This window comes from Mustela nigripes, chromosome 17 (assembly GCF_022355385.1).
Source record: "Mustela nigripes isolate SB6536 chromosome 17, MUSNIG.SB6536, whole genome shotgun sequence".
NCBI lineage: Eukaryota > Metazoa > Chordata > Mammalia > Carnivora > Mustelidae > Mustela > Mustela nigripes.
Window position 1 is genome coordinate 12,265,510 of NC_081573.1, and position 14,566 is coordinate 12,280,075.

The window sequence follows — 14,566 nt, forward strand, 5'->3', positions numbered from 1 at the left end:
AGATTAATGGTGGCTTAAAAAATATGACCTTTATTGTCGTACAGCAAGAGCAATGGGAGGCAGACTGTTTCTGGGTTGGTGATTTGGAGGCTGGGGAAATGCCTTCAGAGTTTCACAAGGATGATACATCCCTGATATGCCATCCTCCTTTTCAAATCACCAACAGTCCTCTAGGACAAAACCGGGCGAGATCCATGCCCTCTCAGAGAAGAAAAATGGGGAAGGAGTAAGTGCTCAGGCTGCTCATCAGTCCTCCAGCAACTGTCCTGACACCGGGATACGGCCCTGGGCAGGTTCAAAGACTGCAGTGCAGCTGCTACATACCTGGGATTTATGTCGATGTTTGAATGTATGAATGTCAATGCAGGCAAATGGCACCTTCATGAGGGATTTCCTCCAGTGCTGTTACTCTCATCAAATAAATACCTGCGCAGTTAAGGTAGTTGTCCCATTTGAAATTTGTGAACTCCTATGACGTCAAGTCCTTCAGTAGAAGGTTTTCTCATTTTCAAGGCTTTTGTAAGGGCTTTCATGAGTTCTCTGGGGTGTGATGAGGTTAGCCTTTGGTTAGCCATTTTCCACATTCTCCACACTCATGGGCCTTCGTCAAGGGGGACCCAGTAGTGTTTTTAGGAGTTTGGACTCCTAGGTAAAGAATATCCCACATTCAGATACTCACAGAGCCGTTTCAGTATGAATATTTGAATGGTCACTGAAATGAAAGACCCAGTGAATGTTTCAAAGTCACTGTCCTCCTAAAGCCTTTCTCCAGTGTGTACTTTTCTGTGCTTAATGAGGCTAGAACAATGGCTAAAGGAGTTTAGTGTGCCTTCCCCCTACTGCAAGTTCCCTTTGTCCCTGCATCTCTGGAAATGCTCCTGAATAAAGTCTTCACTACTCTTTCAATGAGTGTCTTAATAATTTTTTTGATGATTTTATTTATTTATTTGAGATAGAGAGTCTGTGTGCGGGCTTACTCCCTCCTGAGATGCAAGCCAGACAGTCTGGATCCCAAGACCCTAAGATCATTACCTGAGCTGAAGACAGACGCCTAACTGACTCAGTCACTTAGGAGAGCCAATAATTTTTCTTTAACAGATCTTTGTATTTTGAAGAGAACATCTGCCTTAGAGTCAACTATTCTGTCCCATTCACTGAGAAACACTTTATCCATTTAATGCCTTACTGATATCCCAATTACATTCAGTTCCTTTTAGGAATATAACATTATTCTTAAAAAGACATCAATGAGAAAAGTGCTATTTTGGTGTGGTACCGTGGCTGCAGTGTTTCAAACTGAAGCATGTACACCAAGAGTCTTTCTACCTGGAGACACTGGGAATATCTTAAATTTATTGTTCCACTGCTGCAAACTGATTGTCATTTTGAGATGATCCATGGACTGTTTTTTTTTTTTAAAGATTTTATTTGTTTGACAGTGATCACAAGTAGTCAGACATGCAGGCAGATTGAGAGGGAGAATCAAGCTTCCTGCTGAGCAGGGAGCCAGTTATGGGGCTCGATCCCAGGACCCTGAGATCATGACCTGAACTGAAAGCAGAGGCTTAACCCACTGAGCAACCCACGTGCCTCTGGACTATTGTACTTGAAGAATTGATATAATCTCAGGAAAACAGTTGTAAAATTACTATATTTATGTAGTGCTTCTAAGTTGGTGGCAGAAAGAACTTTGGTGGGGCACCTGGGTGGTTCAGTGTTTAAGAATCTGCCTTCCATTCAGGTCATGATCCCAGGATCCTGGGATCCGGGTTCCTTACCAGGTGGGAAACCTACGTCCCCCTTTCCCAGTCTCCCTGCTTGCATTCCCTTTCTCACTATCTCTCTGTCAAATAAAAAAATAAAATCTAATAATAATAACTTTGGTGAAACATCTGTAGAAGGTGAGAAAATTTAAGACCTCAGAGACATTTTAGCAGTGATGGCTGAGAACACGCCCCAACAAGCTGCAGATATGACCAGGATGATCAATCTGAAATTTTGTCTCCAAAATGCAAATCTCCATTTTTGTAAAGTCTGAGCAATAACCTCATGGGAAAAGAGTTAAAGGGGACATTTAGAGTACCCAGAAGTATACAATTTGTAGGGAAATAGAAATGTGTTTATTTTGGGTCTTCCTGATGATTAGTGAACAAAAATTTGGTTTTAGGCGCTTATTCTAGGTGCATGGAGGACTTGGGGTCCTAAGAGAGACAAAGACCCTTGCATTCTGGGACTTGTGTTGTTTTCAAGAAAGACCAGGAATTGAAAAGAGTAACTGAAGAAATATGTCCTATGTCAGGAAGTGGCAGACGAAGTGGAAGGGAAGACAAGGTGAGTCTCCTGAGAGGTAAGTATAGAACGTAATAATACTCAGCCCAATAAGGGGGCCTCTTTAGTATGAGGAAAAAACAGTTGAAATTAAGGGGTGAGCCTCATGGATATGTTTGCAGTAAGCTCTGGGCAGTTTAAAGCAGTTGTTTAGGTTATTCCGTCAGTGCAGGCATAACGGGTCTCAGCAGTGGATGGCCTGGGACTCAAGGCCAGTTGGCCTTTCCTTTTCTTGGCTCAGTACAGATAACACTCAGGGCATGTGTGTGAGAAATCCTGGCTCTGTTTCTCAGAACCTGCAAATCACCACGGTGGACTGGGTGGGGCCTGGGACCAGTCAACCTCACCTTTCCTAGAATTCTGATTTTCACAGTTTGATCCCTGGACCTTTGACCACAGTGTCACCTATGGACTTTTGAAATGCACATTCTGAATCCCAGACCCAGATATACTGGGTCGCGCACTTTGTGGATCAGGTCCAAGTATCTGTTTTAATAAGCTTCCATGTGATTCTGATACATATGTAAGAAATTTCCACCATTCTGCCGTGTTGTGCAGAAACGTGTACCTGCATTTCTTGTGATTAAAAGACATTCTGTCTAAATTGTAGGGATTTTTTAAAAGATTTTATTTATTTATTTGGCACACAGAGAGAGAGAGATCACAAGCAGGCAGACAGAGAGGGAGGGAGAAGCAGGCCTCCCCACTGAGCAGAGATCCCAATGCGGGGCTCAATCCCAGGACCCTGAGATCATGACCTGAGCCAAAGGCAGAGGCTTAACCCCCTGAGCCACCCAGGTGACCCTATTTTTCAGATTTTAAGTCTTACGAGATAGAACAAACCTCCATGGGACCAGATGAAAGAGCACCCAAAGTATATAGCATCTGTTAAGATGACTTCATGGGCTTCCAGTCAATAGCATCTACCTTCAGAGATCCCTCCTCCCATCAGGGAGTTCAGGAGTTTGAGCGTTAGCTCCCTGTTCTCCTTGGTGGTGCCGCACCAATAAGTAGCCAATTTTTCCCCACTTTGGAAGCTGGGGGTCAGTCCTTTATTGGCTTGGTATGCATCTGGCAGGTGAACTATCCTTTGATTGAGCTATACTCTCTTATGGACACAGCATTGAGGCAGAGCACTCAGGATACAGTGAGTATGATGTGGACCTTGCTTCTGCTTTCTGGACTGAAAGGAGTGCAGCAAGACTGAACAGCACCCCAACCATAGGGATCTGGAGCCTGAGGCTTGTGTTAGTATCACCAGTCTCCAGGCCTTCATACCTTCAATACCTGGCCAAGTTCTCAGTACAGGAGACCTCTAGGAATGGCCAGGTAAACAAGGGACTAACCTAGAAGTCTCTGCAGAGTTTTGCATGGGCTTGGAGGAAGGACCTTGGGGGAAAATAGGAGAGATATTAACTGGATCAGTTGGGCAACTATGGAGCAGGACAGTGAAATGTGCAGCATCTTTGAAAAGAGTCAGGTTTAGGTCTAATACGTGTGGATATAAAATGAGGAAGTGGCTTTAGGCTGTCCAAGATATGTAGTTAAGTGAGAAAAGCATAGTACAGATCTGTATACAGAGCATGTCTTCATTTTTACCACAAACAACTTTTCTAGAAGCCAATTTGAATTCAGGACCCAGACAGAATGACACACAGGTGTGCAGACACAATTCTAAAAGGATAACACTATACAGTAAGCCTCAGCTTCTCTGTGTATTTGTATAATTCTGTCTACTCTGTCTACATTGTTTCTTTCCTCCACTGATACTGCACAATGTTTTCATCAGAGTGACCATTCTGGTCATGTGTTCAACCTAAATATTCCTGTTCTCAGACATCACTGCTAAATCTTCTCTGAGGTCTTAACTCTTCCCCTATCCACTGATGTTTCATCAAAGCTCTGTCTTCCACCACTTCCGAATCACTACATAGTCACTGGTAATAGCTTTCTGTAATTTGCATTTTGCAACTGTAGTTCTGAGGTAATACCGGTTCCCTGTGGAAAACAGTCCCTGCAAGAGAAATGATAATCACTTCCAGACAATGAGATATCCTGGTTTTAAGTACCCCAATTCCTTGGAAAAGGAAAGCAGCCTTTGTATACATGCTCCATCTTGGAACACTGCAGCCATTGTCGCCTTCCAAAACAACATTTATTACATTGATCTTTTTTTGGTGGATGTTAGATTTCTACAAGGAACTGGGTTTATGCTAGGACATAAAGATATTAAATGGAAAAAGTATTGCTCAATGAATTGGATGCAAAAAGTAATGATCAGATTAGAGAAATGTTTTCTATGGGTGTATTTTTTTTTTTTTTTAAACTCTTGCTTCAGGGTGGCCTCACATTCATCCTGTATCTTCTCTGTCATGGCCCTATACAAAGTATTTCTGCCTTGTCCAGACCAACAAAACTGTCTCTAATGCTCCTGGGTATATTTGACTTGTGGGATGATGACGCTTACGAGGTTCTGCTTCCAGGGACATATTTTGGATCTAAATGACTCTATAGAATGATATGTGCATTTGGGTCTGTAGTCTTTAGGATCATATGAAATATTTTTAGCTTTGGAACCACGCTGAGAATCAAGGGGTCTGCAATAATGCCTACAAACACCTGCGTGATCAGTTGCAGGCACCACTTCCCCCCTGGCCTGGTATGTTAGACCCCAATTTCCAGAGCGCTTAAGAGGACGTGCCCTTTCCTTCTAGAGGTCAATGGAAATGTCTTGTCCTCGTCCTGTGAGTCTGTGAACTACATTACCCAGAAGAGCGCGCGTCGATGGACTGCACCTCTGACCAATGAAGGTAGGAAAAGTCGTTGTGCGTGTGCGCCTAACGTCGGGGCGGAACTTCCGTCCTCATCCCCCTGGCGGTCTTTTTACCTCTTTCACGCCTGTTCGTCCGCTAATGTTCTGAAGCGTAGGTTCAGGTTCGGGGTGACTAATCGAGAAGGCGCGAGGGGAGGCGCTGTTCTCGCCGCACACAGTTGGGTCCGCGGCAGGCGACACCGCCCGGGCTGCTCCGCGCCGGGGACCGGGACGGGGACCGTCGGCCCGGGTGTCCGCTCCGCCCACCGAGTCGGATGGCGGCGGCCTCGCCCAGGGACCCGGCTGAGGTAAGTGCTTGTCCCCCCGGCCCTCCCCACCGCCCCCCTCCCAGACTTCGAAGGCCCGAGAGCGGGGCGCCTGCTCGCGGCCCTGCGGCCCAGGCCGGAGTGTCCGGGACAGGGAGGCACCGGTGGGCGGGGGCGCGTGCGTGAGCGCCGGCGGGCTGCGTGCGGGCGCGGGCTCCGGGCTGATGGGCCGCCAGGGCGGGGGCTGCAGGGGGCTTGAGGCGCTGGGATTCTGCACTCCGGGGACAGAGCGTGAGGCGGAGCCACACCTGCGCTGGCGGGCCGAGGTGCGGGACCTTCGTGAGGACTCTGGGCGCCAAGGGGACTTTGGCCGAAAGAGGGACCGGATCTCCATTTGCGATTTAAAAGTTTCCCGAAGGTGGTTTAGAGGGAGAGCAGACCGAGGGCAATGTAGAGGACATTGAGGCCCTGGGAGGTTGGATCTTAGTTCAGGTGGCACAGTTGGCAAGAGGGGACACAGCACTGAGAGCTGTGAGGTCACCTAAGGTACGGGTTACGTGAGGTCACCTAAGGTACGGGTTACGTGAGCCCAGCGAACCCTGCCGTGGACCCGTCCCTCCACTGCCAGCCTCTCTACACGGTTTCCCATTGCGGCAGAGGTGCTGTGGAACTTACACAGGCTGGTGGGGGGTGTCTCAGCCGCCCACCAGGCTCGTGGCCCTGGCCACCACCCGCATATTCTCTGGATTATTATGTCCTGGGGCGCTTAAGGGCCGTTCCCCCAGGCCTGGGTCTGGGAGCCGTAGGGAAATCCCAAACAGAGGGGCCTAAGTCCATCTCAGACTTTATATAGAAAGGATCCCCGGATGCACTAGGAACTTGTTCCAAGATACGCATATGTTTATAGTTGACTGAGTGTTCAGAAAAGCACAGGTGTCATTTTAGGTGGGAACAAAGAACAGGTTGGCGGGAATCAAGACTGGAATGACTGAGAGGTTGGTGTGTGTTCTGGAGGTGATGGGAGGTGTGACTCAGAGGGAGAAAGTGATCCTAAGGTCTTAGCAGACTCGGGCTGGCTGCTGAGTGTAGAACAGACATCAAGTGTAGAACAGACAGCGAGACGGAGGAGGAAGGAGGATCAGGCTGCAGGCTGCTGCCAAAGTCCTGGTGAGAGTTGATGGACTAGAGGTGTGGCTTAGGAAAAGTGGTTGTATTCTGGATGTTTGTTTTAAATGGGCAACTAGGGGGCATCTGTCTTGGCTCAGGTCATGATCCCAGGGTGTTGGGATGGAGCCCTGCGTCCGGCTCCCTGCTGAGAGGGAAGCCTGCCTCTCCCTCTTCTACTCACCCTGCTTGTGTTTCCTCTCTTCGCTGTGTCTCTCTCTGTCAAATAAATAAAATCTTTAAAAAAAAAAAAAGATAAGTAAATGGACAACTAGATTCTCTGATGATGGAGGAGTGAATACAGGACTCAGGAATGACCCCAGTGTTTTAGGTCTTAGCGGCTGTAGGACTGGAAGGTCCATCATCTAAGGTGAAGAATGTGGTAGTAATATTCACTATGGGGAGGGGGTGTTAGGAGCTTTGATTTAGGTATATTGAGAGTTTGAGGTGTTTCAGAGATGACTGAATTGATGCATGATGTGGGCAGTTGTATACATAGTGTTGGAATCTGAGGAAGGTTGAGGTTGGAGGATTCAGGATGTTCCTGATCAGGAGGGGTAATCTTCAGGTTATTATTATAAAGCTAATAGGGGACCAGGCAGGGGAGGATGGGGACTGTGGACTGGGTTTCTTGTCTGGGTACCCAGCTGATGGGTAGAGGCTTCACAAACACAAATGAAGCAGGTATATGGTACTAAAAGGAGTGTGTGTCAGGGACAGGGTAGTCTGGCAGGTGGCCAGGCTTACAACACAAGAGTGGATGTGAATGAGGTAGACACAGAGGCAAGGGATAACCAAGGCGAGATGTCATGCAGACCAGAGTGGGTCTCTGCACCGCTCTTTGCACTCACCAGGATTTTGTGAGGGCTTTGTTGGGGCCTGGGCTGTTTCGTTCAGCCAGGAAGATAAGGTCAAGGGCAAATGTGGTCATTTGTGAGAGTCATTAAGGCCTGGGGTGAACTATCAGTGGAGCTGGGCTTTGAGTGAGGGTTAGGTAGGCAGAGGAAGATTGTGACTGCTTTGGGGATGGCAGTGCAGCACCTCGTGCAATAGGGCTGTCGGTGTCTGAGATCCATATATCTGAAGCAAGGAACAGACCCGAGCAGTGAAGGCTTCATAGGAGGATTTGGGGCTGTGATGGCTTGTGGGAGTCTTGAAAAGTCAGTGGTCACATTCAATCCTATTTGAATTTGCAGAGCCTCCTGTGGATGCTGTTGTCAGGTTTTGGTGCAAGGTCTAAAACCAAGACCCAATATTATGTGTGGCACTGATGTCTGAAAACCCTGAGAGGCTCAGGTGGCCAGAGTGCTGCTTTGCTCCCCACTCTTCCCTCAGAACTAAGATCTAACTAAATACTGTTTTTATCAAGGGGCTCAGGGGCCTATCCCTCTTTAGTTGGTTTCAGCTCCTTACCTGCCTATGGAGTTACTCAGATAAGTCAGTGGCATCTTCCCAGGGGAAACGGGTACCTCTTTGTGTCGATATTACAAAGCTTGGATCTTACAACCACCAGCTGTTAACTCTTTCCCAGACTGCCACCCCGTGTGGCCCAGTGTGGCATGTGGTGTCCTTCTCTCCCACGCTGTGAGTATATATGGTTAGAAAAGTGCTCTCGATCTCATGTGGCCAGTGTTAGGTGTTCTGTGTTTGGCCATCTCTGTCACCCTAGCACACAGTCCCTTCTTCACCGTGGGTTGAAGAGGAGGTGATTGAAATAAAGTCATCTATAACTGTAAGGCCAGAGAGTTGCCTAAGGTATGCAGGGCAATAAGCTGGTGGCAGCCACGGGCAGGTGACAGTGTCTGCAATGTGGGGATGTGCCATCTAAGGAATGACATGTACTTGTGGAGGGAGTGTGCCTGATGCCCCAGGGCCCTGGGCTTGAGAGCTGGGTGGCTTGTCCATACTAGGTGAATTGTGTAGCAGAAATGGGTGAATGCCTCTGTGCCAGACCCTTGTTTGGTACCTTGTTATCCACCTGCCTCGTCTTTCTGATGGGTGGTGCCCATGATCAGTGGGCCTGTGAGGAGACAGTGGCACCACTGGTGCTAGGGCCTGGTTTCTCTTCTGTGTTGGATGCTTAGGAAAGGATGGGTGAGGGATAGATGTGGAGGGGTTGGATTGTCATCTTTGAGGGAGAGGCTGTTTATGGTTTCATCTGTCTCCATCTTGCCAGGGTATTGTGACCTTTGAGGACATTGCCGTGTCCTTCTCCTGGGAGGAATGGGATCTTCTTGATGAGGCTCAGAGACACCTGTACCAGGATGTGATGCTGGAGAACTTGGCACTTATAACCTCCCTGGGTAAGGTCCTCACACCTGCCTCTGTCCCCTGAGCTAGTCTTTCCATTTCCCTTTTTCCCCAAGGGCTGGTCTGTCCTCCCATCAGGATTGTGGTCTCTGCTTCCTTCTCCACTTCCTTGAATGGCAGTGTTGTTGGCTGGGCTGAGGTATGTGCACTGCCTACTCCTTGAGTAGCCCCACCACCTGAGACTCCCAAGCCTCCCAGGGAAGGAACCAGGGTCAGGAGTGTTCCAGTCAGCCCAGTGGATCCCACTTTGCTGCCCTCTCTCTGGCAGGTAACTAACAGTTACAAAGTACCCGAGTATCCCAGGTTCCACTTTCTTCCTCTAGCTGACATTTCCTTATTCCTTCTTGGGCCAGAAATTGCCGTCACTGACCATCACGGTTATGTAGACCACTGTCTGTTCTTGCAAGATCCTCCTTGGAAGTTGTCTTTATAATAGTTTTCTTTCCTGTGCGCTGCATGTGCTGAGCTGTTCTTGGCCAGTGCTGGCCCCTTATCTCTCCCGTCTTCCCCTTATTAGCACCTGGATCATCCAGGGGCAACACAGCTGCTCGTCTCGGGGTTGTGGTGGAGAGTCTGTTGTGGTTCACAGCCCAGCTCCGAACAGTGACACCTAGGGGAGAGCAAGATGTCAGGGCTGTGTGCACATCATACCAGAAACTTCCTGTTTGTGACTGGTCTTTTGTTGGTAATGACCGTGGCCCCCAGACTTCATACCTGCCTTTCCTTCCCCAGTCGTCACCCTCAGGTGACTGGTCAACTGCTGGTCATCACTTGTACTCTTACTTCCCGCCCAGGGCTAATCCACACCTCTCTGATCTGCACATCTTGACCATTTTTTTTTTTTTTTTTTAAAGATTTTATTTATTTATTTGACAGACAGAGATCACAAGTAGGCAGAGAGGCAGGCAGAGAGAGAGGAGGAAGCAGGCTCCCTGCTGAGCAGAGAGCCCGATGCGGGACTCGATCCCAGGACCCTGAGATCATGACCTGAGCCGAAGGCAGCGGCTTAACCCACTGAGCCACCCAGGCGCCCGTCATCTTGACCATTTTAATCACTGCTTCATGTGGGGACTCTCCTCATTGGCTCCTGTGTGTTGTGTCATGAGGTGCACACAGATTCTTGCACACACAGTTTCTCTTTCACTGTCGAATTTTCCTGAGCCTGAACACACCCTTCTATGTGACAGACTATATCCGGTTGAAAGTTATGTGTAGACCTCGTCTCTCCTCAGTGTGTTTATTTCACCTCACAAGTGCCCCTGAGCCCGCATTTTGTGATCATTAGTGGCCCAGTACAGCTAAGCATCTCAGCCTCAGCCTGAATTCAAACCTCCTATCCTATAAACAATCTCATGGACTTGTTTCTGGGTTTGTTAGACATACCTGGGTAGTGGCTGCCTACCCACAAATGTCACCGTGCACTTCACCAGCATTTCCTACTTTCAGGTTGTTGGCATGGAGCAGAGGATGAGGAGGCACGTTCTGAGCAGAGCATTTCTGTAGAAAGAGAGTCACAGGTCAGGACTCCCAAGACAGGTCTTTTTCCCCAGAAGGCCAACCCCTGTGAGGTGTGTGGTCTGGTCTTGAAAGACAATTTTCACGCAGCTGAACACCAGGAAACACAATTCAGTGAGAAACTGTACACTGGTGGGACACATGGGAAAAGATTTTATTTCAGTGAAAACCTTCAGCAGCAGCTCAAGCAGCACATGAGCGAAAAACCCTTCGGAAACCACATAAGCAGAGCTTCAGTGGTCAAGAACTGCAGCTTGCAGGTGTCAGGAAAGCCCTTTATCTGCGGGGAGATTGGGAAGGACTTCTTGGCCACCTCAGGAACCCTCCAGCAACAGGCCACACATACTGGAGAGAAGTCAAACAATGGAACTGAATGTGGGGTGGCCTTCCACATGGGAAAAACTCAACACCACTGGGGAGACAGCACAGAAGCTTTCAGCCACAAGCATACATTCGTTCAACACCAGAGGGTTCACCCTCGAGAAAGATGTTACATGTGCAGTGAATGTGGGAAATCTTTTAGCCATAACTCTAGCCTTATTAAACACCAGAGAGTTCACACAGGAGAAAGACCTTATGAGTGTGGGGAATGTGGGAAATCCTTTAGCCAGAGCTCCAACCTCTTTCAGCATCGGAGAGTTCATACTGGAGAAAGGCCTTATGAGTGTAGTGAATGTGGGAAATCTTTCAGCCAAAGCTACAGCCTCAATAACCATCGGAAGGTTCACACCGGAGAAAGGCCATTTGAGTGTGGAGAATGTGGCAAATCCTTCAGTCAAAGATCGAACCTCATTCAACATCAGAGAATTCACACTGGAGAAAAGCCCTATGAATGCAGTGAATGTGGGAAGTCCTTTAATCAAAGCTCTGCGCTCCTGCAGCACCATACCGTTCATACTGGAGAACGGCCCTATGAATGCAGTGAATGTGGGAAATCCTTTACCTACAATTCCAGTCTTTTAAAACACCAGAAAGTCCACACGGGATCAAAGCCTTATGAGTGCAGTGAATGTAGGAAATCTTTTAGCCAGAATTGCAGTCTTGTTCTCCATCTGAGAGTTCACACTGGAGAAAGGCCTTATGAGTGCAGCAAATGTGGAAAATCTTTTAGCCAAAGCTCTGCACTCCTTAAGCACCAGAGAGTTCACACTGGAGAAAGGCCATATGAGTGCAGTGAGTGTGGGAAGTCCTTTAGGCGAAGCTCCAACTTCAGTGACCATCGGAGAGTTCACACTGGAGAAAGGCCGTATAAGTGTAACCAATGTGGGAAATCCTTCAGTAAGAGCTCTGGCCTCACTCGACACCAGAGAGTTCATAGTGGATTGGGCATTATAAATATGAGTGAGAAAGCCATTAGCCGAAGCCCTTACCTCATTGATTACCACACAGTTCACATGGGAAGTACAACTTAGATATGTAGCAAATGTATTTCCTTGTTCAGTATAACAACATCGAGGAGCTCTCTTTTGAGGGATTGAGCCTGAATTGAGCCTCATACATCCAGACATCAAAATAAATTCCAGGTATGTAGAACCGTGTTGCATGTTTCAGCTCAGGCCCATGTGAGTTTTTATTACGTTGATTCTGTAGCAGCAGCCGTTCACCTCTCCCCTGCAGGTGCCCGCATTTGTGTCACTTAGCCACAGTGACGTGTTCAGCAAAGTAAGCCTTAGTGTTTTCCCATTCCCTGGGTAAATGTGAAAAGCCAGGGGACTCATTCTTTTCTCTCTGATTAGTTAGGGCATGGATGACTCCATTGTGTTCCAGAGGACTCCATCTTAGTTCTGCTGGTGGCCTGAAAAGTCAGCTTTTTTAGGGATATTATTGGTCTAATGACTCTTGTGATGAAATTTGCAGCCTCCAACTCACCAACCAAGGAACAGCCTTCCTCTGTATTCTGGTTTATGTTATAACAAAGGCCTTGTTGTGTAAGTCACCTTTATCTTAAGGATTAGATTCACTTCATGGGGTGGTTTCAGAATGACAGGAGAAACAGGTGCTATGGGAGCCCCAATCTTTGTGTGCATCAAGGGGATAGAAGGATGGTAGTTTTCTCTCTAATTTGGCTCTTGTTTGCATTGTTGCCCAAGGCTTCTAATAAGATTCTATAAAGTTTTGTAGTTAGATTGTAGCCTGGATTCAGGATGTTTTGTGGTGTCGGCACTTGTCCTGAAAAGAGGGCAGTTGTAATAACCTCTGATACTTCTGGTGACAACATAGAATTGTTCTCTTGTTTGCATTGTGCCCAGCACTGGTGCAGGGAATGTTCCTAGGCCCTGCAAAGGAGTGATGTACTCTGATGCCCAGAATTCTATGTGGTAGTGTCACTGGCTGAAAGATGATAGGAGGATCATAACTGTACACAAATGGTGGATTAACAGAGAGGCCAAAAGAACACGACAAACTGGTTAGAATGTTCCTCTTTTAAAGGCTGCCTGCTATTGTTCGGACAGTATGGCTGTGAAGGATGAGCCAATACAGAAATTCTCAGATCCTTCTAAACTATAAATCTTGTGTAGCTGAGGGCCTTAGAAGAATCATCTAATGGGGGGCTCCTGGGTGGCTCAGTTGGTTAAGTGTCCGATTTTTGGTTTTTGACTCAGGTGAGGATCTCAGGGTTGTAAGATTAGGCCCTGCGTACAGATCAAGCCTTAGTGCGGAGCCTGCTTGGGATCCTCTCCCTTCTCCCTGTGCGTCCCCACACATCCACATTCTCTCACTTGCACGCCCTCTCTCTAGAAAGAAGTCTAACAGTTTTATGGATTCCTGTAGCTTTTCTGCAATGTGCACCTAAAGGTCATTGCAACAAAGGAAGGAAAACAAAGATAGAAGGAAGGAGGATCTCAGTCCAGAAGTGCAGGCTTTACGCAGCTTGCTTGCCCAATGACTCAGATGGACATGGCTTTCGTTGCTTTCCTGTATTTGCTGCCACTGAGGCAAGGTGCTGATCCCAGGACATTACAAGGGATATGGTGGGGTTTGCCAAACTATTTTTGAAAACTTTTTTTATATTGTAATGCCTTTTCAGAATAGTTAATAAATAATAAATTGTCCATGTTTACACTGTTCCATTTGATGATTTTTGACATTCATATAAACCCATGAAACCATCATCACAATCATAGCAGTGTGCGTATACATCACCCTGTATTCATTCATGCCCTTTAATTATTATGTCTTTCTCTCTGTCCTCCAGACAAACATTGATTCACTTTCTTCTGCAATAGATTAATATGTATTTTCTGCAATTTTACGTGATTGAAAATAAAACGTTTTGTGTTTTTTCCCCCCTATGTGTCCTTATGTGGTATATTATTTATTTTGAGAGTTGTCAATGGACCTGTGTAATTAGTTCATTCTTTTGATATTGTCAAGAAATGTAATGTTCTGTGGATTAACCACTATTTTTTTATTTACTTGTCTTTTTCAGATATTTGAGTTGTTTCTGGTTTGGGGCTTTATCAAACAGTTATTATAGACATTTGATTCTTAAATTTACGATTCTTTATATGGATATGTTTCATTTCTCTTGTGTTAATACCTCAGAGCAAATGCTTGAGTTACAGGGCTGCAATTTTGGGACTGTTTAAATGAGGTCATTCTCATGAGAACTCTTCACTGATAGCTCCCTTTGAAAAGATGTGTTAGTTATGGGCTGAAATGTATGTTCCCAAAATGAAATGTTGAAGTCCTAATCTCCAGTACCTCAGAATATCACTGAGTTTGGAAATAGGGTTTTTAAAAAGGTAAAATCAAGGCGATACTGTGGACACTAATCCACTGTGACTAGTGTCATTGAGAGGAAATTGGTACGGAGACAGACGGAGGGAAGATCATGTGAAGACAAGAAGAAAATACCCACCCACAAGCCAAGGAGAGGTGTCAGGAGAATTCAGTGCTTCTGACACCCTGATCTCTCATATCTAGCCTCCAAATTTGTGAGAAAATACACTTCTGTTGTTTAAGCCACCCAGTCTGAAATAATGTGTTATGGTAGCCTTAGCAAATCTTAGGGGGCCATCAGCATCTGGGAAGGAGAGGGTCTGCAGGGCACCCTAGGGTCAGAGGAAGGAGGTGATTACAATCTGTAGAGTAGTTGGGACCAGAAGGAGAGATGGACTTGGAATTGATTCCTCCATCCCCACCTTTCACTGGAGGTCACAAAGAGAAA

General features: G+C 46.8%; 1 protein-coding gene across 1 annotated transcript; it reads left to right on the forward strand.

Annotated features, from left to right (window-relative positions):
• The first annotated feature begins 5,191 nt into the window (after positions 1–5,191).
• On the forward strand, positions 5,192–13,686 carry LOC132005124 (zinc finger protein 211-like). Its single transcript, XM_059381924.1, has 3 exons — positions 5,192–5,448; positions 8,747–8,873; positions 10,327–13,686. Exons 1-3 carry the CDS (start codon positions 5,416–5,418, stop codon positions 11,805–11,807), a joined length of 1,641 nt encoding a protein of 546 aa, XP_059237907.1. The 5' UTR covers positions 5,192–5,415; the 3' UTR covers positions 11,808–13,686.
• The last annotated feature ends 880 nt before the right edge of the window (positions 13,687–14,566 follow it).

Coding starts and splice junctions, on each gene's coding strand:
- LOC132005124 (XM_059381924.1), top strand. CDS start 5,416: ATGGCGGCGGCCTCGCCCAGGGACCCGGCTGAG. Junction 5,449..8,746: donor CGCCCAGGGACCCGGCTGAG/GTAAGTGCTTGT, acceptor CCATCTTGCCAG/GGTATTGTGACCTTTGAGGA. Junction 8,874..10,326: donor GGCACTTATAACCTCCCTGG/GTAAGGTCCTCA, acceptor TCCTACTTTCAG/GTTGTTGGCATGGAGCAGAG.